The sequence below is a fragment of the Dermacentor andersoni genome, chromosome 2 (genome assembly GCF_023375885.2).
Source record: "Dermacentor andersoni chromosome 2, qqDerAnde1_hic_scaffold, whole genome shotgun sequence".
NCBI classification, from domain to species: domain Eukaryota; kingdom Metazoa; phylum Arthropoda; class Arachnida; order Ixodida; family Ixodidae; genus Dermacentor; species Dermacentor andersoni.
This window is the reverse complement of record NC_092815.1, coordinates 102,296,973-102,324,275: the sequence shown is the minus strand read 5'-3', so window position 1 is coordinate 102,324,275 and position 27,303 is coordinate 102,296,973. Positions and strand designations below refer to the sequence as shown.

Sequence of the window (27,303 nt, the reverse complement as noted above, 5' to 3'; positions counted from 1 at the left end):
GAGGCAGCGCGAATTGACAATGTGTTATGTAAATTACACCAGCGTACTTGGGGCCATTAGCAAAGCAAGAAGGCATCGTCTAATATTTCGCTCACCCTGCTTTTTTAGTAGAACCAGCTCCATTGATGATCCTGAACGAAGAACAAGAGTGGTTTGTGCCAAACTTAGCGTCGATCTTTCTTCATACACAGCTACACCTGACGCGGAGTCCTGTGCTGGTTAAGTTGAAAGCACACACATTGGACCCCGGGAATGGTTCCTACTAGTGGGCAAGCATTGTGCTTCGTTTGGCTATGCAGAACATGCAACTTCTCGGAATGGTGAGAGTTGGACCATTCCCACTCCTTGAGCGGCTGAGGTGATCCATTCCACTCCTACAATACCAGCAAATGAGAAGCTTTCTCTGTAATTGTTTACTATACTTGCGCCATCACGTGCCTAGGATTTAAAAAAAAAACATTTTTGAAGTCTTAACAACGTTACAAAAATGGCGCACTTTTCCAGTCACTGTAGACTCGCGTAAGGTGCAACTCTTCGCGATGTCGGTTTTAACCTCCATCTTTGTTATGAATAGGTGAAAGACCTTCTTTGCTAAATCGAATCATGCTTGACAAGTAAAAGGTGCCGTCTTTAAAACCACTTCAACCTTGTAACCCAGAAAATGTTCCAGGTTTTCAAAAGTGTAGAACGTATACTATAGTCGTCGATACAGATAGACTGCATGCAATACAAATTGAGAAATTTAATAAACTGGCCACGCCTACTTTAGCCTAATTGGGCAAATTTACCGTTTTTGTAGTTTCTCCTAAGGTCAACATTTGGCGCTCAGGAACTTGGCGCCCATTCCATTCCAACCCCATTCCGGAATCTCGGGCTCCCATTCCGTTCCACCAGCTCGGCTAGTGCCATAATTTCATTCCCATTACAGTGCGAGTTGCGGCTAGGGTGGCGTTCGGAGCATGGAATCTGCCAAGCCAATCGACTACGACGTCAAGTTGTAGAAAATGAAGGAAAAAAAGGTTTACTGGCTTAGTTACACGGCTCCAGTACGGTAGCCCACTCCATGCAGGAGCAAGTTAAACGTCTCAGTTCATATCAGAACCCTCTGTTCTCACTCTCGAAAAGTCTCTGCTTTTAATCCCGTCGTCTTCCTTAGGCAACTCGACTAGGGAATCTGAAGACTGTCCAGCAGCGAATCACCATCGTCGACTCCGTTGCGATACCACGCCCATGCTATCCATAACCCGTAGTAACTCCGCCTCGAAGAAACTGGCTTGGAACCGTTCGTCGTTGCCGTTCGTCGTTAATCGATCATTAGTTAACTTTGCTAACCATTAATATCTTATACACGGCTGGACATGCTTTGGTTCGCTTCTAGTCTTCATTTGGTCACGTGATATTTCTGTACATCAAAAGGCGACCTTGAAAAAGAGAAGGCTTTCGACTCAATCTTCCTGTGTATAAATTGAACCTATTTGGCGTGACCTGACCTACCAATGGTCGAAATTAACCAGTTGACTGCAAGTATGCGCGGAGAAAGCCAAAGTAGAGAACTGGTAGCTAGCCAGTTCGTATAGCGTACAGGGAGGGGAGGGGGCATCAGAAGCACGAGTCAAGGTTTCAGTAGCCGTTCAAAACCTTTATTGAACCTAAAATTAGCTGCCTTCGCAGAAGTAGCAAAAACATGGAACTGCACTAACTTCAGGGCAAAGAACATTCCAAGGCAGTAAAAGTGACAGGTAATATGGTTAGCCGCACACAACACTATCAATGAAAAGGCCACGCTTGTTTCTACTCAACTGTCAGCGTCGTTGTGCCAGCAGGAAATGCCTTTCGCATTTCCGCCCAAGCTCTTCTAAGCACATCGATCGATGATCCTCCTGCTTTAGTTGATGCTCACTCGTTTTCAGCCCTGCATCTGTGGCGTTTTTCGGGCATATGTCGTGGATTGATTGGCACGTCAATTTGTGACCCAGTCCTGCAGGCTTGACGCGCGCACACGCGTGCCAGAGTGGCGATGGAGGGGCCGCATTCACTCAACAACTTCGAAACACAGCGCTCAGTGCGACGACAGCTGTCGAAGTTGCCAGCAGCAAGAACTGAGCGGCCGCTGAGGACACGACGTGGGCGGCAGACCTGGGGTACTCGGTCGGCTTCGGCAGTCGGTAGTAGTACTCGGCAGTGGCTCTGTTGGGGTTCCCGCCGTTGGTGTCGTTGAACCACATGTGCATGCAGGGCGTGTCATCCGGCACCACTTTCCACGAGTGGTCCCAAACCTGCAGGCACGAGCAATTTGTTGCGGACTGCCGCTTCCGCTCTCGAAGAAACACAAAGCATATATATATATATATATATATATATATATATATATACAGAAATGGGGAACTGCCCTTGAAAAATTCTTCGCACAAGCGAAAAACACAGGCGCCAAAACTAGCGCTTCAACGTTACTTCAGCGATTTTTTCCAATCATGCAGTCAAACATTGCTATCACTAACAATCTGAGCAAGTGCAAAAAAAGGTTTTTTATTAAAGATGTGCCTCGAAAAGTGATAATGAGTCCTGTGTTACAGTATTAACGGCCAGGTTATTCCAGTCTACTATAGTTCTAGGAAAAAAGGAATACTTTAGGCAGTTGACACGAGTTGTAAATGGAGTTACAGCTAGTGAGTGTCGCTGTCTGGTAGCCTAACCTGTTGTACAGGTGATAATGTGAGACGTGTCAATGTTGTAGTGACCATTTATTAGTTGGAAAAAGAATTTTAGACGGCATACACGATTTGTTTTTTATTAAAGATGTGCCTCGAAAAGTGATAATGAGTCCTGTGTTACAGTTTTAACGGCCAGGTTATTCCAGTCTACTATAGTTCTAGGAAAAAAGGAATACTTTAGGCAGTTGACACGTGTTGTAAATGGAGTTAAGCTAGTGAGTGTCGCTGTCTGGTAGCCTAACCTGTTGTATAGGTGATAATGTTAGACGTGTCGATGTTGTAGTGACCATTTATTAGTTGGAAAAAGAATTTTAGACGGCATACACGATTTCTATCACTTATAGAAGGCAAGCCGCTCCGAGATAAAAGGTTAGTAATAGAACTACGCCCACATGTATTGTACATGAATCGAACTGCTTTATATATATATATATATATATCTGCAGGGATAGTTGAACAGCCACTTGTATACACGCTGAGGATGCACGTAGGAAAAAGATCGGTCTCCAATCGACGCTCTGAAGGTGGTTGTACAGCGAAGCTTGAACGACAACTAAAACGATTGCCCATTGCGACGTAGCTTGAAATTATTTACATACAGGCATTCACAGGCACTTCACCTAATTACGCATTAGCCTAAGACGTTTGACGGCCTGCGACTTGGGCTTGCGCCGGGAGTCGACTGTTCGCTATAGCTACGGACACGTGACGCACTGGGCGGTGCTTTAATAACGACATGTTTAAACGCTGTCCCAGCATTGCGTCGTCCCGTTGCAGGCAATATCGTCGCGGTGAGTGACCCACCAAGCTCAACAATGTCGTCGGCGGAGACAAAAATATTCGAAAGCGTCGAAAGTAGAAGCGCCGTCTGCTGATTTTGCTGCGTTTTTAAAGTTTCAGCAACCGCTACCGCAAGAGGGAGCGCCGCTCGGCGTCAGCCGGGGTCGAATTAACCGAAACTGCACGCTTTCACGTTCGAATTAAGCGAGAAGTCGAATTCGCCGAGGTCGAATTAACGGGAGTTGGCTAATGCTGCTCGTGTGGCACGCAACACGACGCCTTTGTGTAGACTTTCCATTCCCTTGCGAAAGTCGTTAGAGAAGTTCTGTTGAGTTTCTATGAACGTTTGTTGCATTCAGTAGACTTTCTGTTGAAACTCGATTGACTCTCATTTGTGTTTCTTAAAAGTGATATATTCGCTCTAGCCCTCGCTGTGTCGCTGAAACGGTGCCACAGTACGAGTGCTGCGGCGCCGATGAGGAAAAAACAAAAAAACAAACAAACAAACAAACAAAAAGACAACGCGCGCAGGAAGGGAAGACAAAGGCATGCGCGTTGCAATAAACCAATCCATTCCTGGGCTATAGTTGGTCTAGCATTGCCGATTACTTCCCGTGTGCGTTTTCTTTTCGTTGCTCCAATTTTCCTCATCAGCAGTGCTATAGACCACGCAGCATTAGCCCAACCATTAATTCTTCTATTAGCGCGCGCTATCGTGGCACGAAAGGAGTGCGCCTATTCTTTACCTTGCTGCAGAAGTCGGCCGGGCCCGAGTACATCTTCTCGAAGGTGACGCACGTCGCTGCCTTGGGGCAATGGTTGCTCCCTGCGCGAAGAGAACAGGTGGGATCCGAAATGCGGATTAAATAAATGCGCACTAAAGACAAACGCCAAATCTGCATGCTTCGACTAGTATATGGAAAAAAATACAAATACAAATAATCTCGCGCATGAAAACGCGGTGCAATGTGACGTCATGAATTTCGAGCTGTTTTCGCGCACGTCGACGGTATCTGCGCAGGACAAAACGTTTTAGAATGCCTTCCAGCTGATGCTCTGCTTGCCTTCGAATGCCGTCTCATCAGTGATCGATAAGCAAGTTATTGAACGGACGCTGTAAAAACCCACAACGTAGCTGAACGGGGAGTTAAGGTGCTACTCTGCAGATTGTCGAATTCGCCGTCTCGTGGTAATTCTGACGGGGTGCAGTTATACATCTGCAGCAGTGACTGGCTTAAAACGCCAAAATGGCAGAACGTGACGCCCTGCCGGAATTCGACAATGCTCAGAATGGCACCATCCCTGGGGCGCGATCTAATTATAATGGTTCGGAAAGCGAACCGTTCTCTTGCCCTCACGTGATTGGTATGAATCGCGTTTGCGGTTACGAAAGCGCGATTCCAACTTCAATCACGCGAGGGCGATCGAACGGTTCGCTTTCCCAACTATTATAATTAGCTCGCACCCCCGGCGCGGCGAAACGTGGACACGCGTACGAAAAACGAAGGAACGAGACGAGCGCCTCCTTTTCTCGTTCGTGTCCGTTTGTCACTTCCGGCTCGTCCGGTTATTTTTCCAGACGGCCACACGCCGTTCACCTTATTTGGCGCTTGAGACGTTTATGTCAAATCAGAGTCCTCTTAAAAATGTCCGGGAGGCACGGTAATCCCAGCAAAAGACGAGCTATAGGCCCTGCATCCCGAGAATACATGTTTGCGTGCGTGTGTGCGTATACGTGCGGTTGGCGGTCCCTTGCATTATCGGGGTTATTTGTTCAACACAAGTAGGATGTATAGTATACCCAGTCATGTATCGTCTACGAGTGCGAGCTCAACATCAGATCGTGCATCGTCATGGTGCGCGATGGGGGAGTGGCTTACAATAATAATAATAATAATAATAATAATAATAATAATAATAATAATAATAATAATAATAATAATAATAATAATAATAATAATAATAATAATAATAAACACGTTATTATTTAACCAGGCTGGTTAAATAAATTCCTTTCGCAAAATCTAAAAGGCAGGCATTATTTGGAAATTATTGAGCACACGTTATCTCACCCGTGCCTTCACTGCAGGAACTGGGTGCGCTCCTGCGCGACAACGGCGGCTCTCCTATACCGCAGAATCATTCGAAGCGGTCCTCACTTGTATCGATCTCGCATCGAGACTCCAGTAAGTGTTGGCGTGCCTTATACGCTTGAACAGAAACGAATATTCGACAATTTCGAATAGCTAACTGTCGAATCGAATGTGAATAAAATAACGGCGAGGACTACTCGGTGCGCATTCGAAATTTCGAATATTCGCACACCTCTATACTTAAAAGCGACCCCGAGAATTTTACCCGCCATTTGTACGCCTACGGTGTCTTTGCGAAAGCGGTTTAGCTACGACATCGCCAAACGAATCGCACAAACATAGCTCAGCCAGGCAACAGTCGAGCAGTGCACGGCACGCATCTGTTCAGCCATTTCCAGAAATGTGTAATGTGTCGCATCTGAACGCGGCTTTTTCAGCTGCGCATAATCTGAAGATACTACACTGCAATATTAGAAGCTTAACTAAAAATATTGACTCTTTGCTGGTTTTATTAAAGTCCCATTCCTTTGAGTATGATATAATCGCGTTGTCAGAAACGTGGTTGAAACCTGATGAATTCTTTAATATTCCAAATTTTAATTCAGTTTATCTCTCGCGACCAACAAAGACGCGAGGCGGAGGAGTTGCTTTGTATGTACACAAGAATATTCCTTTCAAGCATTGTCCCAAACTAACATGTCAGGTTCCCGATGCATATGATTTCTTATTCCTTGAGCTGAGTTCCAAGTTAACTGTAGGTGTTTTATACCGTTCCCCAAGTTCGCACATTAGTCTTTTTCTGGAAGCCTTTGAACCTGCTCTAGAACATTTCGCCTCTATGAATAATCCTGCAATAATATGTGGAGATATTAATATCGACACTCTTAATGACAATGCAGCACCATACGTGAACCTGATTGAGTCTTACGGGTTCCTTAATCAAATAACACAACCAACTCGAGTCACCCCCTCCACAGCGACGCTTATAGACCATATCCTATGCAATTTTGATACCTCACTATGTTTCTCTGGAGTTATTGATGCTGATATTTCTGACCATTTTCCAGTGTTTTTTCTAGCATCGTGTTCTCCTCTCAAAAAAGAAATTAAGAAACGCGTGAAAACAACTATTGATCACAACCTGTTAAGTTCCCGTATACGCACTCTAGTGATCAATGTTGAGAACAGTAAGAATATTAACAAAGAATTCAACCACCTTATAAATGTTATCTCATCTTGCTTTACAGAAACAATTGTTAATGCAAAATTTTATTATTCTGAGCCAATATGTCCTTGGGTAACGACTGAGGTCTTAGCTGCTATACAAACTAAAGATAAATGGTATAGAAAGCACAAGCAGTTCAAAGCTAATGAATACTATCGTATACAATATAAAATACATAGAAATAAAGCTCTGGCCTTACTTAGAAAATCCAAAAAGAAGTATCATACAACTATTATAGAAAGCAACCAACATGCCCCGCGTAAAATGTGGGAAATAGTAAACTCGGTCATCACACTTCGAGAGAAGGATCATATATTGCCAGAAATTATCCCACCTACTAGAACCACAGAAAGCCTTGCGGAAGACTTCAATCAATACTTTTGCAATATAGGTCCAGCTCTTCCGAAACAACTAAGTATGCACGAAGCCCCCGAGCTCCCAGCTCCTGTACTTAATTCTTTTGTTTTTGATGACATTACTCAGGATGAAATAATTTCTACCGTTAAAACAATGACTGGAGGAAGAACGCCAGGTAAAGATAAGATCCCCTTACTCGTCATTAAACAGCACATAGAGGAACTGAGTGGGCATTTAGAAAAATTATTTAATGCATCCTTCTACATGACCACATATCCAGACGCATTTAAAATAGCGCAAGTCACACCAATATACAAGTCCGGTAGTAAGGATGACATCCAGAACTACCGACCAATATCAATACTTAGTGCCCTTAACACAGTATTTGAGAAGTTATTGATGAAACGTTTTACCCATTTTCTAGATAAATATAACGTACTAGTAGATAACCAGCACGGTCTTAGGAAAAACAGATCTACTTCCACGGCTGTACAATGTTTAAGTGAATTTATTAACAAAGCATTAAATAACAAAGAGTATGTAGTTGGCATTTTTGTTGATGTTAAAAAAGCGTTTGACACTGTGAACCATGATATACTACTATCAAAACTACATCGGTATGGATTCAGAGGTCAAGCGAAGCAGTTTTTCGAAAGCTATCTTTCTGGTCGCAAGCAATGTGTTAAAATCGACAAATCCGTATCAAGCGTTCATTCCATCCTTTGTGGCGTGCGTCAGGGCTCGGTATTGGGACCATTACTCTTTTCCTTGTACATAAATGATCTGCCAGATGCTTTGAATTATGCCCAAACTATTATGTATGCTGACGACACAGCCCTTCTCTTCTCTAGTCATGACCCTAATATGCTTGAAAGGCACGCTAATAGTGATCTTTCTCAGATGTGCCAGTGGTTTTTACAAAATATATTAACAATACACACCTCAAAGACTAAATACATTGTGTTCTCTAGTCCATATAAAAATTCATATAGCTTAAATGAGTTACGAATAGGCGCAAACCCCCTCGAACGAGTCGATCAACAGGTATATCTTGGTATAACTCTAGATTCAGCCTTCAATTTTAATCCTCACATAATTCGAGTAAGCAGCAAATTGAGACGGGCTTGCTTTATCCTAATAAAAGCTAGAAAGTTCTTCTCGCTTCGCACATTAAAAATTTTGTATTATTGCCTTTTTCAAAGCAATATGACTTACTGGGTGGAGTCCTGGGGACTTACGTATAACACGTACTTAAATCAAATAGTAATCTTGCAAAAAAGAGCACTTCGAATAATAACACATAGTAAACACACAGATAGATCCGCTCCGCTCTTTCGTCACTTAGACATTACACCTTTCTTTGCTATCCGGGATTTCAAACTAGCTTGTGTGGTTATACATATACTAAACCATAACATCCCACTATCATCATCTGTTTTTGTATATCCATCTCGTCCAACTAGAAATTTTTTCAGTTGTCGTTTTAACCTTCCAGCTGTTAATAATGTGTACGGTAAAAGAACTATCGCCTATGCCACTGCTAAAATTTGGAACCAACTGCCTGCTAACTTAAAAGTAGGTCAATTCTCAATCGCCGATATAAAAAAATTTTTCCGAAGCCAGCAATATTCGACTCCACTATAAGTCTGTGTTTTTTCTTTGATGCATTCTTCATTTTATTTTTTTATTTTTCTCTATTTTTTTTCTATGTTGTCCTCCGAACTATTGTATAATTTCTTGAGCATTTCCCCTGCCTTTGTGTATAACTGCAGTATAACTGCCGTTACATGAATCCTGTGTAAAATACTGAGTTGTCTCGCTATAACGATTTTTTTTCGCACTTCCTGCATGGGCCCAAGTCTAGCCGAGAAGGCTAAGGGCCCACATGGTTCACATGTATTTCTTATTAGTCGTTTGAATAAACTGATTTTTGAATTTGAAAAAAAAAAAAGTGGTTTAGCTACGACATCGCCAAACGAATCGCACAAACATAGCTCAGCCAGGCAACAGTCGAGCAGTGCACGGCACGCATCTGTTCAGCACGAGCCGCCAGCTGGAAGACTCGAGTGAAGCCGTCGAACAATCGAACAGTCGTGGCGCCATATGCCTATAGAATCTGAGTGGCGGAAGAAGAGGTACGATTCTGAGCGATGCGGAAGGGATCAGCCTTTGGCAGTACGCGTCAGGACAAAAAAAGGGGGGGGGGGGGCACACATGAACGGAGAGAGGTAGCGCTGCGGTGGCTCACGTGGCTAGCTCTGCACGTGGTCGCGGGATCGACACCCCGCCGCGGCGACCACGTTCCGGTGGGGGCGGATTGCAATACAACGCTCGTGTTTCGCGTGCTCGTTGAAGAACTCCGAGTGGTCAAAACTACTCCAAAGTTTCCACTATACGGTCTTTTTTTTTTCATAGGAATTCGTAATTTCGTAATGAACTAAAATAAAGAAGAAAGACGGTGCATGGACTGTGGTGGCACTACGATATGTGGAGGATGCGAAAGCATATAGTATAAGAACCGAGCTGTATACGCTCGTCGTAAGCGTGATCGATTTCTGCAGCGGACGCCGCGCGGTACTCTATAGGCTTTAACGACCCGCAAGTTTCCGACCCACCTCCGTAAAACACGAATCCCCTCGGCCAGTTCGGGGTGCAGGCGTAATCGTTCCTGCAGTCGTTCCACCAGGCGAGGCAGTCACTGTAGCACAGCGGCACCTCGAAGAAGCGCTCCTTGCCTATCTTGCGGTTCACCTGCTCAGTGGGTTCCCCCCAAAATAAGTTAAAAGGAAAAGCAAGGACAATCCGTAATGGCAAAAACACACACACAAAAGAACAGCAGTTATGAAACAAAGATACATGAAAAAAAAAAAGACAAACAATATCACTCATCATAGCTGATTGCCTCAGCGCGCTACAGTTTTATCACGTTCGTAAAGCTATCTATCCCTTGCTATCCACCACACACCACAAAGCGTATTAGCATACGCATGCTCACATGTGCGTTATAGACGCACGAGGGCGTTTAATTTCACGGAACTGCCAAAGCTAAAGCAGTCCTATACTTTCACCGTGAAGTCCAATACATTTTAAACTGCGGGAGAGTCGTCGTTGTTCCTACCACTGAACAAAACTGGGACGTGGGCTGCCGTCTCCGCGGCTACGTAGTGTGCGTCGATTCGCATTAGAAGTACGCAATGGAAGTCGATCCACTGACTTGTAAGCACGGATCGTTTGAGGACTGTGCCCTTGCATATCGCAACTCTTTCATGTTCCATCGACTTGGAACTGCATGCAACCATGCATTCTCTGCGAAGGCGCAGTATTCAACGCGATACACTGAAAAAAAAGAATGGCAGGAAGCGCATCAGAAATTTTAATTCTGCCCATTTCAAGTGCTTTTAACTTGACCTTGAATATTTTACTCTGATCATACTTTTAAGACGCTAAAGAGAAACGTTAGATAAGTATAAACTGGTAAAGCATTCTTCAACAACTATCTCCTTGTTTTTTTTTTAGGTTGTCTATTATTATAAGTGAGGAAATGGACGACATTGTTTATTATTATTATTTCACGCCCAAACCGCGGCGTCCATGACGTCAGTGCGCTGTCATGAATGTCACATTGCCTGCAGGTTTCTGGTACATTTTTCTTACGTTCGAGTGCCATATAACTTTGGTTTGTATGTATACTTTTTGACAAGCATTTAACCAGTCCCGAATGCATAGCGCCAAAATTCGTATTTCGTCACGAGGAGCGCTATATAATGCGATATCATCAAGCTGGCGTTGACGCCCGTCTTATTCGGCTTTTGCCTTTTATGGCCTTCGCTCACAATGAAACCAACCTATTCGGTATTCGAGAGGCGTAATCTAGCTGGATACTTCCCTCTTTGGAAACTTCACCCAGTTTACAGTATGTATGTTATTCTGTGTCTAACCTCTTTCAGGGCCAAATTGGGAGACAGGGTATATATGGTAGCGGATATGTGCCACTATATATATATATATATATATATATATATATATATATATATATATATATATATATCAGGCGCTGGGCGGTATCTATATAAGCCGCGTCATAAATATATATTCAACCTTGTCTATACGCATACTCAGACACGCGCGGACTTCGCGACGTCGCCTCTAGATGGCGCAGCATGCCCAGAGATGAGCGCGAAAGAGGAATCCAGCTGCAGTACGCACACGCCTCATGCATGACGCGTCTCGGCGGTGGCCATACGGTGTGTCGCGCTACATTGCTTCAATGGTAATCGCATCAACGTCGACATTCATCCTGCGATGGCTTCTTACGGAATCTTTCTTTTTCTTTAGTGGGCCTATAAGTACCTTGAAGTGTTATCACTTTTCCTTCAACTTTTCTGAAGTGTAACTCAGGCACGCACCTTGACGATCCAGGGCCCGATGTTGGGTTCGCACTCGTAGAAGCAGAGGTCCTTGTGGAAGTGCTCCCGGCAGGCGGGGGACATTTTGCGGCCGGTCTGCTCTTCGCAGAAGTCCAGCGACATGCTGTACATGTCCTTGTGGTGCACGTCGTGCGTCGTCTGCTCTGTGCAACATGCGCGGTCCTTCCATGGCGTGCACTGCAGCGCGCGCGCGCGACGGAAGGCGCGTTATTTGACGCAGCGAGCAAGCGACGACAGCGCAGTGGGCGTCCCGGAAAGTCGCCTAGAATAGTGCGCTCTCTCCAAAACTGCAAGTAAGCCACGGTATTGGCAGCGAGGAGTTACGGAGTCGCCATCTATCGGAAGCGCCTCGCTGGCGTAGTATGAGGGATCACGTGGCGCGCTCCTCATAGGTTTTGCTGTCAGCGCTCACTGAAAACACCACGCGCTAGCTCTCCCGGATATTTCTGTAAGTACTTTCGAAACAAGTGAAGTTTTTACTGTCTAAATAATAATCTTGGGCAAACCGAAAGCACAGAATCGTTTACAAACGCGGTCTCTTTACCGAATACGTACAGTGAACGCCACTGCGCGCGGTCGCCGCGACGTACTCCCGAACCGGCTTCTTGCGTGAAAGGTAGATAAACGCGGAGAGCAAACTGTGTGAAATATGTTCTTATAGTGTTTGTATAACTAAAGAGAGCGTAATAGAATGAAGCCTCAATGCAGCGATCGCACAAATTCGCAGCGACCGACTGCGCGTCTGCATGCTTGTCCGCGCACTGTTTCGCTTTCGCCGCGTGCGCGTTTTCGCACCGTGCCATGAGCTTTAGGCCGCAGAATATGAGCATTTGACAGTATACAAGCAACCATTGTTGCGTGAGCGCTATCAGAGCTGTTCAAAAATAATTTCATTGTAGAGACGTCGACGCCTACGGGGACTGTGATGTGCCGTCGCGACGATTCAATCTTTTTTTCTTCTTCTAAATTCTTGGACGTTTCAATATTATTTCTCGAGTTGCGTCGTACTGTACGTTTATTGGTGTTCTCAGCGTGCGATTTTCCGCTGCTTGTTTTTTGTAATCCAGCGCATTAATTCATAACACAAACACTATATACCATATGTCATGCTTTTTTATAATGTGCTTCTTACCGCTCCCTTTCCACTCCAGTGAACTTGCCAGTATCAATAGCATCGACAAGTTCATAGACCAAACCGTCATGACATTAGTCGGGCAGCGGACTCGGGCGAGCGTCTCAATGCGCGTTTTCCGAACATCGCAGACCCGGCGCCGTTGCAGAAATCTTCCTCGCGTCTGTGCTTGCTGCATGCCCGAGTTGTAGCCGATGACTGTTTGCCGGTTTTATGTTTCGCGAGCCAAGCTTCACGCAGCTTCTTGTCATGCGGCTACGTGTGAATAAGGCTGACATCGGGCTCCGTTGCGTACGTCCGGCATTGCGGGACCGAGCAGTAGCCTACCATGTTGCGCTCCTTCAAAGGCAGCCACTACATATCGTAGTGCTTTCAGGCGTTGTAAAGGAGACACTCGAAGCGGGAAAATCTGGCCACTAAATGAGGACCGCAGCGTACGAGGGAATTTAAAAGTCTCGTTCTTAGCTCGCTGCGGCGCTCCCGATGCAGCCGACGCGGCCGCTATGGCCACGTGATCCCTAATAGCACGTCACGCCGACGGTGGCGCCAGCTTTTCCAGTGGTGGAGCTCGAGGCCAATAGCCTGCAGCCGGAGTTACTACCTTCCGACTGGTGCATGACATACACTCGGTAGAAGCTAAGTATGAACTATTATTGGTTAGCTGGTATGCGCGAAATTAACGATTACATCGGGAAAGTTTAACGTCCCGAAACTTCACGGTGGGTGTTATGAGGGATTTGGAGGAATTTTGAGCCCCCAGGGACAGTTTAACGTGCACCTAGCTATGTACAGTCGCGATCAAATTGAAGGTGATCGCGCGAGCATCGACCGGCGGGCCTTCCAAGCAGCATAGCGACCGATTTCGGAACTGCGAAGATAAAAATTCGCTGCCTCCTTCCCCTTTTATGCTTTTCCAGACTGCAATCGTCACCCCCAAGACTAACTCGCCACATTTTTGTGTTTGTTTCCTTTTCATGGCAATTAATGATGTGTGCGTCGCTGTCTCATGCATATCTTGGCTAACAATGACGTCTCTGTGCAAAAGCTGATGAGGCAATCGAAATGAATTCGCAGGTTATTTCGTAGAGGGTGACGAGAGTGACAGCTGCTCATGGAACAGCAAAAGAGAGAGAGGGGAGCTATCTGATGTTTCCCTCTCGACTGACGGCGATGATGTAACGTGGCGCTGCTCCTAGTTTAGGTCGCCGCTCGAGCGATCACCTTCAAATTGATCGCGACTGCACACGAGCGCCTTTGCACCTCGCCAGCATCAAAATGCGGCCGCTGCAGCCGGCCGCACCTGTTACCTCGTGCTCAACTGCAGAACGCCAGAGCCACTGAGTCACCGGCCTGCGGTGAGTCAGCTGGTAGGTGCATATATCGAACTGGCGTAGTGGTCTGCACATATCGCAGACCGTAGTGGTCTACGCAGACCGCTGCACCACGAAACGGCCTCGTGAAAAAGCCTTCACGAGATGCGGTGGGACACGTATACGTGACGTGTTTATATTCTTGAACTCCAAAGCCATTAATCGCAGGAAGCCATTATTCCACCACTGAATTAAATGATATGAACACCACCGCACGACAGACGGTTTATACTTGTATAACGGCACCGCTGCATGTTCGCTTACGCACATGTTGCGATATCTGCATTGCTTCGCATTGTTGCATATAGCCTGCGGGCTAGATTCGCACAGCGCGCAAATATGTATAGACTATACACGCTCGTGTATCCGAGGTCACTGATAGACGAACGATAATAATGATAAAAAAATAAGAGCGATAATAACTGACATACTTTCGAGACAAGACTAAGCACGAAAGTGATAACATGTCCGTCGTGTGCGAATCTGTACAAGCGATTACCCGAGGAAGCGATAACGTTGTGCAAACGATGCCGCGAGAACAGCCGCGTATGAGTCAGTCGTCTAGCTCGTATGGACGGCTCGCGCCGACGTCGCCGCCACCGACGCGTATGCCACCAGATCTCGAGGCATGCGCGCCGCTGCAGTCAAACGACTCCTAATTGGTCATCTCCGATGTCGCTAAGGCAGGCGAGGACATACGAGCGGCGTCTGGCGCCAACTCTGTTCATGCGTCACGCACGACCTACACGATTAAACGCGAGCATAGAAGACACCCCTCTTTCGGCCCCCCGAGAAAAATCTGCCAAGCGAAGCTGAAAGCCGCGCGCTTTGCGAGCGCGCGAGGGAAAAGAAAAAATAATACGAATGTTGCAAGGAGACGCTCCGTCTCCCCCGCGTTGGTATTCTTGCGATCTTTGGAAATAAATTGATTATCGCCGGAGGAGAACGTTTTGGGCAACGGTGGTTCAGAAAGGGAGGGAAATAGGTGGCGTTTAAGGTGACGAGAAGCAGCTGGGTTGTTGTCTTATTTTTCTTTCTTTCTTTTTGTAAGCTTCGCGCGGTAGAAGAAATGCAGGATCAAATTCCCAATGTCAAGCGCGATGTAAACGTCGTCGCTCGTGTATGTTGCAGGGCTGTTTCTTTTGTAGCGTGTGCTGTCTGTTCTTATAGGTAAGCAAGGTAAAAGTACAGGGTCCAAATGGAGAGGTCGGAAGCAGCCAGTGCGCCTCCGGCTCCGCCATTTCACCTACACAGAAAATATAAATTGGCTTTAAAAAATTAACTAAGAAAGGAAAACAGATAATTAAAATCATACTATAGCACGGGGAAACACCAACACATGCAAGAGCGGGGGAAAAATAATATATGGACGAAACATCAACAACAAACGCATGTCACTGCGTAAAATCGTTCCATCCCCTTGAGCACATGCTCGTACTATGATAACGTCGCTCGTTGCACTGAAGGCCAACCTCTAGTCATGGCCCAGGTATTGTCCCAATAGAGAATGATGATTGCCCAGATTCCCAAGTTTGTAGCCTAGCTGCTAAAACGCGTGGAGCCGTTCGCTTACTGATATGGCCTGCGGTGCGAACGAGTGTCTGCCAATGTGCATTTGTTCGTCCGGGCTTGCCTTTCGCGCTGCGTCCTCTCTACGCCGGCTTCGCGTGTCATCTTTCTGCCGCTTGCGAAACCGTACATCGCACACTGCCTCTAAGTTTACCCGAATTTAGGAAATGCATGTATGTTTCGGGAACTCTGGCGGTAGTGGTCCATGTAGTTATGGAAATGCTGTACGCGCGTCAATTAATATAGGTATCTTAGCACGTGCTGTATTGTGCTTGCATGCACCAAACGCGCGCAACTATTAGAAACTTAGCTCTTTTGTTATCGCGCCAATAGACATCGATTTGATCGACAGTTTTTCTGCGCTTTGTTCAATATTTATGTTGGAATTATTCTACTAGCAACATCATGCAGAGCCTGAAACGGCTGAACTATTTGTCAGATTCGACAACCTTTGGCAGATTGGAGAGTCCGGAAAAATAAAAATTTGACTGAAAGTATCGTCGAAACTAGCCTCCAGTGCTCCTATCATTGCTTCAATAAGAGACGCAAGATCTGCGCTTATTTGGTCGACTCGATCGGCAACATAATTTTGAAATGACAGCGTCAGCGAAGACAAAGAAGTTTCTCTCGGGCTGTCGATTTTTCTATTCTTGGCCTATCCCCCTTAGTGGGTGCGAACCATGACAGAAGTCGATCACCATCATCACCGATCCAAGGTATATGCTGTTTTAACAATGTTTCAAGCAACCGTAGAAGCTCGTGAGTGCGTGTTATTTTGATCATTGTATTCGACTAATATCAAGTGCAACTTTATTTTCGCCACCGTGGGTTGCTCCTACACATCAACACTTCGACAACGCGCGTATGTACAAATTATTATGAGCAATCCTTCCCGTCATGTGGGGTTCTCACTCACACACGAGCACAATATCGATTTCAGACCGAACTTCAAACGAAGCTTGAAAAGCAGTCTAATCTCTTACATTTTGAACACCGCCTGTGCAAGTTTATCGTTACTGTACAATATTGTGCAACGTTACATATTGCTGTGCAACACTTTACAGGAACTGAACAAAGCGCGTGGAGGCCCCAGTGCCAGTTGAACGCACAGAAAAGCTTATCGAACGCAATATCAAGTATGAGGAGGCTTCTGCAGACTCCCTGACCTGACAACCATTGCATCGCGAACCTAAAGAACGCAGTAAAAGAACGAACCAGGCACCGGCTTGCTGCAATGAGCAAAAAACAAATGCTCACCGTAGAATGCTAACTTCGCCATTTTCACATTTGCGAAGCTACTGCGTCCCCGCATAGCGCGGGCATCATTACGGCTACTATTGAGGCCAACAAATCTTCGTAACAATTTGTTTGCGTGATATGACTTACAAAAGTCGAGAACTCGCAACCAGATGCATATTTTGTATATATCAGATTTTTTTTTTACTCTCAGTACTTATACTAAAAATACCAAATTATTACTTTCACTCGCGTTTCGATCTCGAGGTGCTTCTTTGACATGTCATATAAGCATTCTCAAGAACTGTCTCAGCAATTGTTACTGCTATACATTCATTCAAAACACCAGTGATCAGACTAGAATTTTTATGTTGCAGTATACGTTGCGACATTTAAATCATGAAAGCACCAAGAATGAGCGTATTTCTAGCGGTATATACGACGACAGTGTTAAAGAAGTATTGTCACATTTTCGACTTTTCATCTATTTTACATCTAAATCCTAGATGAAATTATTGCAAGGGTCAGAGCGCCCTAAATGATTTACTGCAATATCTATATACATTCTACATAGAACAGTCCGCGCACCAGGGGCCGCCACACGCCCGCCGCCATCGAACGCCTTCTGAACCGACAGCAAGCAGGCATCAGCCGCTTGCAACGTCCCGCCGAGAGGCCAGGAATCACTTAGTACTATTTGTTAAAATGTGGAGGTGCAGAGGGGAGAACAGGGAAGACGTGCCCTGTCGCGAACTTTAAGAACTGCGACAGAGAGTTGAATGTATGGAGTGAGACTTTGCTAGCTTTGGTCCGCCGCAGCTGCACTAGTAGTGCGCGTGTTTACGGCCGTTCATCATGCGAGAAGCTCTACCGCCAGCGCCGGATAGCCAATTGATTGCCGGTAATGACCGGCAAGCGATTGCCAGCAAGAACTACCAGGCTAACACCAGCTGCAGCAACAACAGTATTACCGCCACCGCTGGCTCAATATATCACGTTGAACTAGCGCTTAAGCGCGGCTGACATACTCGGGCAACTTCACTTTCCACAAAAGCGCAATCAAACGTGGAATAATAGGCGGGAACCGCAAGTTTTCTTTTGCGCCGGGAATCGCACAGCAGGCGAGCGACCCCTAGACCACTTGCAACAATTTTGTCTCCGCATACGCGACTACAATTTAATCTGCGCTGTAACTAAAAAGAAAGCAGAAATCTGTTCCCAAGTTATATGGTCAGCACTGGTCAGTTGTTGGACATACAGTTAACGACGACAGCAGGTGCACGGCAATACCAGCCCTACAAATGTACCTCTGTAAAGACTAGAATATACACATCGCAATCACAATGTAGCTGGTTCCTACATTGGTCGCCTACAGCTGATAAGCTTGCACACTGTTTAAGATTGCAGCGCAGACAGAATGGATAAATGAAATGTGTACTTACACGGCCTCTCATGCCTTGGCCTAAGTCTTGTGTAGTCTATACCCACTCACTTCTCATCCTGGTGGCCGAAATAGCGGCTAGCGGCTATCTAAGCCGTGATTGCGGCCGCCGTGGCCATTGTAAACAAGCGAGCAAACGTCAATCTGAAGACGCTCAATGACGGGCGCTATCATATGAACGAATATGGCGGCGCCCATGGCTATGGTGCTGGCTCGCTCGGCCAACTGCGTCTGCAATAATGTTCTACTCCGGTTATTCTCGGGGAACTGAATCTATACTGGAAAGTGAACGCAGCCGTTAGCGTTACCAGAGAAAATTATTATTCTCTTACGTTCCTTAAACGCCCTATATTAGTAGGGTTTAAACTTGAAACGGCACTTACGGATAAACGGAACGTGGGCACCAACATTGGTTCTACGCATAAGCAATGGCGTAGCCTTTCCATTTTCCCGGGAAGGGGGTGGGGTTATGCGCACAGCTACAATGACTACATAATCCTTTGCTTTCCTCATCGAAATGGCCAGCAGTACTTCTTGTGAAGACAGCGGCAGCGAGTAAGCTATCGCATACATATTCTCTGTCGTTGTCCTCGATGAAGCGCAGATGGCTCACTCACACTAGGCCGACCCGACACCGATTTCGCTCTGCCTGCATCTGAGGCGGCGGCACTCGCCCCCTGACCTGCGTCTCGGGGGGTGGGTAGACCACCTTATCCGTTGGAAAATAAAGTTTATTCTATCTATATGCCTACTGCCGGCGACAGCGTTTTCTCCTTCGTGTCGGCGCCTCTGTCACACTGTACGGACGCCGACAATCTGCCGACGGTCGGCACAAAGCTCGGCGTCGGTACAGTGTGTGGGGTTCTCCTCCCGTACTCTTGGGACAAAGGAACGACAACACAGCAGTGCAAACAATCACAAGGGCATTTATTGCACCTTTCATAGATCAATGCCAGCTAGCCGAGCTGGTATCCACAAAACATGCCGATGGGCGCGCGACAAATCTATAAGTCCGACTCACCGCGACCGGATAGCGAGCGAATATGTTCGCCCCATGCTGGATCTCAACGCCTGGTCGTTCGCGCGTACTGTCACGCGAACGGTGGCGCATTCCAAGGCGGCCACGCGAGGCGGTCTCGCAGAAGCATTGGTCGGCGCACGCGCGGCACGCCCGTCCCGCTCGCTGTCCCGAATCCAAGAGCGAGCGCCTTGTCTCCCCCGCACCCAAGTAACCCCGCAGCGGCGCGACACTCGCGCCATCTCTCGCACCGCGCTTGTACCACTCCGACCGCCGCGGGCGCCAGGCCACGCGAGCCGTGCGGGATAACAACATATCAGGGGATGCGTGAGAGTCGCGCATCCCCACAAGTGTGACAGAGGCGCCGACACGAACGTAAAAAACGCTGTCGCCGACAGTAGGCAGAGCGAAATCAGTGTCGGGTCAGCCTAGTATAAGTGAGCCTACAGGCGATCACTCGCGACCACCCAGCCCGTCTCGACGACCGACCGCTTTCGAAGCAGAGGATCTTGGAGTGCCGACCGATTCAAGCGTCACAACAAAAGGCGGTCAAGGCGCTGTTGAATCTCTCATGCTCAAGTACAGTAGCTCAACGACTCTGATATGCCCCTCCTTCTTTTATGTGCTTTCATTCAATTTCTTCTCTACCTTTCAGTGTCCACGTACCACTTCCAGTATGTATAGGGTAGCAAACCAATGTATCTGTTCCAGATAATTAACCTCCCTACCATCCCCATCTGATGTATTTTTATGTAAACAGAATTGTTCTACTTGCGAAACGCAGGTTAAACGGAGCTCGTACCAACACTACTAAGGTCCTCTTATTGGGCTGTTATGCTGCTTATGAAATATCATAAGTTCGACAACCGTGTGGGACTGTACGTAACACTCAGTAACAAGAAATAAAAGAAACTATAGTTCTTAATGGAAGTCGGACAATTTATGTAACGTCAACGGCTGTGATGTCAATAACTCTTCTGCTGCGTTTGCTTTTCAGAGCCGAATAAAGAGCGCATCCTGTTGCACGTCGTGTGTGTGTGTGTCAGAGAGAGAGAGAAAATAATGCAGATAAAGGCAGGGAGGTTGACCAGAGGTAGTTCCGGTTGGCTACCCTGCGCAGGGGGAAGGGTTAAGAGGGATAAAAAGAGAAACAGAGTGGAAGGGGGAGATAGAAAGAAAGGGAGACAAGCACGAACAAAGCGCGTACACTACAGAACGGTAGGGGGCGGCATTCTTAGAGTCTGTCGTGAAGCCCCGTAGACCGCAAGAACGTTAATAGCGCGAGTAAGGCCTTCAACGTGGATGTTCTTTCGGAGCATTGGCCTAAAGCTTTTAGTTCTGAAAGCGGACGATTGTCCAGCTGGTCCAGTACCCTGCACATCACTTGTCTCTCAGCACTGTATCGCGGGCAGACACAGATAATATGTGCGAGCGTCTCGTCGATGTTACATGTGTCGCACGTGGGGCTGTTGGCCATTCCTATGAGGAAAGCCTAGGCGTTTGTAAAGGCAACGCCTAGCCACAGACGGTAAAGCATGGTCTGTTCACGTCGTGGTAATCCAGGCGGGAGGTGCATCCGTATGTCCGGAGACAACGAACGCAACCGACACATGGTGAAAACATTTGAGTCCCACAGGGGCAAAGTACACTCACGCGACATCAATCGCAGCTCAGCCGCAGCGTCTGTTCGCGAAAGCGGAATGAAGACTCGTTGACCACTTTCATGTGCAGATCGGGCGGCTTCGTCGGCTTGGTCATTCCCGCTGATGTTACAATGTCCTGGAAGCCACTGAAAGATTATGTTGTGTCCCTTATCATAGCTTTGATGATATATGTGCCGAATTTCTGAGACCAGTTGTTCATTGGGTCCGTGGCGCATTGGGCTTCGTATGCACTGAAGGGCTGCCTTGGAGTCACTGAAGACTGTCCATTGTTGCGGTGGTTTCTGCTTAATGAAATCAAGTGCAGCACGGAGTGCCGCGAGTTCTGCACCCGTCGATGTGGTCACACATGAAGTTCTTAATTTGATTTCCTCAGATTGTGCCGGGATGATGACTGCAGCAGCAGCGCTGTTGAGTTTTACTGAGCCATCTGTGTATACATGTTTCCGGAATCTGTGCACGAGAGAGAGAAAGCATGTGGGCTACTGAGGAGACACCTGAGCGTGAGAACAATGTGAGACCGCTTATACGCTCACTACGATAACTGTCCTCATTGTATGGTAGCAGCACTACTGAAATGAAGACAGATGGGAAGGGTAAACAAGACCATAAGCTGTCTCTAGTCTAATCTCTAAATTTAAATAAATTCTCACATTTATACAAACGAAAAAAAAAAGGAAGTGGCGGTGGGGTGAGAGGCATGAGGGCATCACGATCGTGACAGCGCAGTAAAAAGATTAGACTAACGGTAATCAGCATATGTGCTGGCAAGATATTCAGATTCATCACTGAGAGCAAAGAACACCTGAGTTGAGCAACTGAGGCTTCGATGACCTCGCGGGCCAGCTGCTAACCATGACGGGGACAAAATCGTCGTGCCACAAAAGACAGATGTATGTACCTACGCACCTACACAAACGGCAATGCACGGCGAGATGGAAAGGGTTCGAGGCAGAATGTGAACGGTGTCCTTGCAATTGCGAGCCACGATGACAAAGAAGTCGCAGCTCCTGGCGATATGTACAGGTGAGGAAGATGAGCAGCAAATATTGTGCTCACTCTAATTTTACCCTCATGGCAAGCGTCCAGCCTGATCGCAGAAGAGTACTATGAAACGCGTCGTGCATAACGCTTCAAACGAGACACGTGCACAATCTGTTCCGCGGCGACGACGGTCGGAGGGAGTATAAAGATTCGAGACGCGGTAATTAAAAGGAGAAGTTCGCTCAATAATCGGGTAGAGTCCAAGAAAACGACTGTAGAAATTGTCACATAAACCGGGCACACGTACATACAGCTAGGTGTTCAGAGTAATAATTCGTCGCCAGAGCAGAACGTCGCACTGCGGTGAGTCGAGTCGCAGCGCCTTTTCGAGCGTCCTGGGGTGGTGGGCGAGGCGGGAAACAAACTGTTCGGAGAAACGCACTGCCCTATGAGAAAGTAGCCGAGAGGAAAGATGCACCAAGGAAGAAAGTTGGTGAGCGACCGTAGACAAGGAAGAATGGCGAAAAGCTGGTGGTACGTCGATGTGCAGTGTTATAGGCAAAAGTTACCAACTGTAGGACATGCATCCCAGTTTTTGAGGTCCGGGCTGACGTACACTGAGATCACGTCGGAAAGTGTACGATGGAAACGCTCGGTCAAGCCATTGGTCTGTGGGTGGTAGCTTGAAGTTGTCTTATGAACACTGCTGGTTGCTTGTAGGACTTCGGAAATGATGGAAAAGAGGAAGACCTTGCCGCAGTCACTGAGGAGAACGCGTGGTCCTCCATGGCGTACAACGACGCTTCGCAGGGAAAAAGTGCAACTTCAGACGCTGTGTCAGAATGTAGAGAAGCTGTCTCAGCATAGCGAGTGAGGTGATCAACAACTGTCACAATCCAGATATTACCGTTGCCGGTCAGAGGAACAGGCCCGTACAAGTCCATTCCCATGACCTCGAAGGGAGAGGCAGGGCAAGGGAGGGGTTGAAGGGGCCCAGCGGGAGCAGACGTGGTGTGTTTGCGGCGTTGACAAGCCACGAAAAAGACCACAGCTGAGGAGAGGCCAGGCCTCTCCTCAGCCGAGAACCGGCTTGGGATCCTGTCGTAAGTCTTGGGATATCCAAGATGATCTGCCGTTGGACCGTCGTGAAAAGCTTGTAAAATATCGCTTTGCAGTGAACGAGGAATTACGGGGACCCATTTGTTGCTACCGGGATGATAAATGTAGCGGTATAAGGCCCCGTTGTGCAACTTAAATTGGTCAAGTTGTCGACTCAAACGGGCGAGAGGAGGAACCGCTGAGGCGGTCAAGAGTAGACTGACAGTATGGGTCTGCATGCTGGTGAGCATGTGATGCCAGTCAGCGCCTGGCCAGTAGAGTTTTTATTTGTAAAGGGGACGAAGATGGCTCGCGAGACGGGCTTTGTTTGCGGGCAGGCGTTGGTAGAAGATGCGAGATTGGAAGCGGGCAACGAGAGATCGTTGGCGTCTTGGTGCATCTTTCCAGATCTGTATGTTATATCGAAGTCGTACTCCTGTAAGCGAATCACCCAGCGTCCAAGGAGACCCGATAAGTTCAGCGAGGAGAGCCAGCACGACGCGTGATCTGTAGCGACCGTGAAGCGGCGGCCGTGTAGATACGGGCGGAACTTTTGCACAGCCCAAACAACAGCAAGACATTCCTGCTCAGTAATGGTATAATAATTTTTCTCTGCTGTGGACACGCAACGCTGGCATAGGCAATTACTCGCGCACGAGAAGTATGGTCACGCTGTAACAGAACAACGCCAATACCATGACCGCTAGCGTCAGTGTGGACGACGGTAGGTGCAGTCGTGACAAAATGGCACAGTACCGGCTCGGACGCGAGGGCTCGCTTTAGAGCCTAGGACGCTGCTTCTCATATCTCACTGTCCAAACGAAGGGTACGGCAGCTCCAAGGAGCTCGTAAAGCGGTAACGCAAGCTTCGTGTAGTTGCGTATAAATCGGCGGAAGTAGGAGGCGAGGCCGCTAAAATTGCTACGTCTTTTTCACGTCATCGGCGGGAAAAGTTGAGGACTGCGGCAATATTTTCCAAGTCTGGCCGAATCCCTTCTTTACTAAGCGTCCCAAAACTTTGGAATTGCTTCCCAAGCGGCATTTTTTAAATGCGAAGCATTTCTTGGCGAATATTTGCCACTTTGACAGTATCTATCTAGCCGCCTACGTCTTTGTGCTCTCATGGTCGTTTTGTTAACTTGGTATACGTACCAAAGCTGGCATAATATGACAAGAGTGTATGACGAACATAAATAATCAATAAAGGGAAAAATGAGACATCCACCCAAGCGTAGCAAATTGCTGCAAGGAAAACCCATACGGGTTCCCCGAAAGAAAAGCCTCGCCGTTGAAGAAAAATTCGTCCTGGTCCAGGACTCGAACCCGGGACCACCGCTTTTCCGGGGCAGCCGCTCTACCATCTGAGCCAACCAGGCGGCTAGCAGATGGCAGAGCGAAGTTGAATTTGTCAACAACTCGAAGCAAAGGCAAGAGTTTGACGTAATAGTTCTGCGGAGGCCCGCAAGGTGGAGAGAAGTAATTAATAAAGGGAAAAATGAGACATCCACCGAAACGTAGCAAATTGCTCCAAATGAAACCCATACGGGTTCCTCGAAAGAAAAGCCTCGAAGTTTTTGTCGCAATTTGCTACTCTTGGGTGGATGTCTCATTTTCCCCTTTATTAATTACTTCTCTCCACCTTGCGGGCGCACGCAGAATTATTACGTCAACATAAATAATTGGGCATGACATGAATATCATGTATGTGTCATGTAGGTCAGGAAATGGCCGCCTACGTCTTGGTGCGCTCATGGTCGTTTCGTTAACTTGGAAAGCTCCCCTCACAGTGCTTCGCATAACATGCTTCGCTCGACATGTGAGAACGTTGAAGAAAAGACAATTATATCGTCAAGATAGCCCAGGCAGGTTTTCCATTCGAGGTCACATAAGACGCTACCATGCGCTCGAATACCGCAGGTGCGTTGCAGAGCCCGACAAGCATCAGGTTGAATTCGCAGAGCCCGTATGGGGCGGCAAAAGTCGTTTTCTCCTTGTCAGACTCGTGCACTGGTATTTACCAGTATTTGTACAGGCGTGTCTTGACTGGACATTGTAGCAAACGGTGGGGTACGACGTGATACGACGACCCGAGCGCAGCTCCAGGGAGAAACTGTGAGAGGACGTGAGGAACGAGAAAGAACCTCCACCACTTCTGAACTTCTTTATTCTCGAAGACAAAGCCGTCACAGCTCGTGATGACACGTACAGGTGAGGAAGATGAGATTCAAATATTGAGCGCGCAAGATCATATATATATATATATATATATATATATATATATATATATATATATATATATATATATATATATATATATATATATATATATATATATATATATATATATATTTGGGCGCTCATTCGTGTTTATGTGGATATGTATGAGTGCTCGCATGTTTCACTGAAACAAGCGCTTCCTGCACTAGTTATTTGCGCTGACTCACTAATTACAACATCGCAACGTTAGCAAACAATATCGTCAGTGCAAGCGCACAATCACAACGAGAACACTATAGGGTTATACATACGGATTGAAGACGTGTTACGAGCTCTATACCTTCGCACCAAAAAACAAGAAAGCAAAATGCTGGAGTACATAATCGTTATTACAAATGAATGATGCTATGCGCACTACGGAGTGCGCCCATGCCGGAAATGGCAGGATGCACGACGATGCAGCGCCATTTAGCGAATGGCAATTCTCGCATCAGTGAAATTTGTCTTTTTTTAAGCACGTGTTAGCATGCAAATTAATGTTGCTGTTAGGTTAGGTTAGGTTAAAAACAAGTAAAGGTCTAAACCAAACTCGGAATTCCCGGCGAGTGTGCGTTTCGATTGGCGAACTACTGTGCGGCTCAAATGACAAGCCTTTTACTCGGGATGTGGCAATATTGCCGTGCGGCAATATGTGCGTGGTGCAGCCAGCCAATTCCGGCACGGGCGCACTCGTACGCATAGCATCATCCATTACAAATACGGGTCGCACACGCTCAGGACTCGCCACATCATGTTAGCGCATGATGAAGACAAATTTCGAGGCGGGCATTTGGTGGCGGCGAGACACCAGAACTCTTTTCCGCAACTATATTTGCTTTAGCTTCTGTGCATGTCCGGGTACGGCAAAGTTTAACATTTGCAGGGGCGTTCAAACATGAAGCTACAACATGCTGGAAATCTTCGATGAAGCACGTCCCACCACGTACACCGTTCCGATTCAATGCTAACGAATGACGGCGCAAGAGGCATTAAAGGAAAACTCTTGAGTTAATTATGTTTCCGCTTCTAGACGTGCTCAGTTTACTAAGTCCCAATGAAGGCACATGCGCGGGTGGGCGCTTGAAACAATCAGCCGTCTTCTCGTATTTTAAATCAGCCGGCTTCTCGTATTTTAAGCGCGCGCTGTGGACAGGTCATGCCAGCTACGCCAGCATTCGGGCACAGTTCGGGCACGCGCGCGCGCGCGCCCGGCGGCGCATCTGAGGCCACGTGACAGAGTACAAGCGCCTTTGAGCGCTCGACCGAGATGGAAGCCCGTTTAGCTACGAACTTACGTGACCGTAAAGGCTCGATTCCGGGCCGGGCTCGTTCTTGTGGTTTCGAGCATCCAGGCATGCCGATACATCTGCACTTGCCGACAAGCAGTGGTCCAACAGGGCGACGAGCAGCACTCTCGAAATGACGCGAACTTCCATCGCTGCGTGAACGCTGCCGCAGCACTTTTATCAGTGAGCCTCAAAACAAGTTTGACTGCTAGCTGCTACCTGCAAAGGAACGAAAAAGTGGGCGGGTCGACGCTGCCGCAGGGATCGCTTGCGAACGTGTCTACTAACCTGTATAAATACTTCGACAGAAAATGTGGGCCGTGTTTCGGCGTCTCCTTCGCGTTCCGGGCGAATGTTGTTGTGAAAAGTAGACTGGCTTCGAGATCTTCGATGCGCGTGAGATTCAAGGCCTAAGGGTTAGGGCGGTTTGGCTGTAGGCGTTTAGCGAGTGTACGATCAGCGCGCCTCTCAACATAATGACTGGCGTATAATTTCAACGCGTCCGTTGATAGCGTGTTTTCTTGATCAGACGAAACCGCTTGACCCGTGACCTAGTGCACGTGTCGCCATCGTGCGTCTAATATTTTAACTTAAGAAACGCTAAATGAAAGCTAGTTCGTGTAAAAACGTCCACAATATTATTGCCAGTAATTACTTCT

At 47.1% G+C, this 27,303-nt stretch overlaps 1 protein-coding gene across 1 annotated transcript; it reads right to left on the bottom strand.

The window, feature by feature from the left end:
- Positions 1-1,618: 1,618 nt before the first annotated feature.
- On the bottom strand, positions 1,619-27,197 carry LOC126541524 (folate receptor gamma-like). Its single transcript, XM_050188319.3, has 6 exons — positions 26,933-27,197; positions 26,654-26,863; positions 11,573-11,770; positions 9,782-9,917; positions 4,238-4,317; positions 1,619-2,276 (listed from the first exon to the last, which is right to left on the bottom strand). Exons 2-6 carry the CDS (start codon positions 26,792-26,794, stop codon positions 2,037-2,039), a joined length of 795 nt encoding a protein of 264 aa, XP_050044276.1. The 5' UTR covers positions 26,795-26,863; positions 26,933-27,197; the 3' UTR covers positions 1,619-2,036.
- Positions 27,198-27,303: the final 106 nt, after the last annotated feature.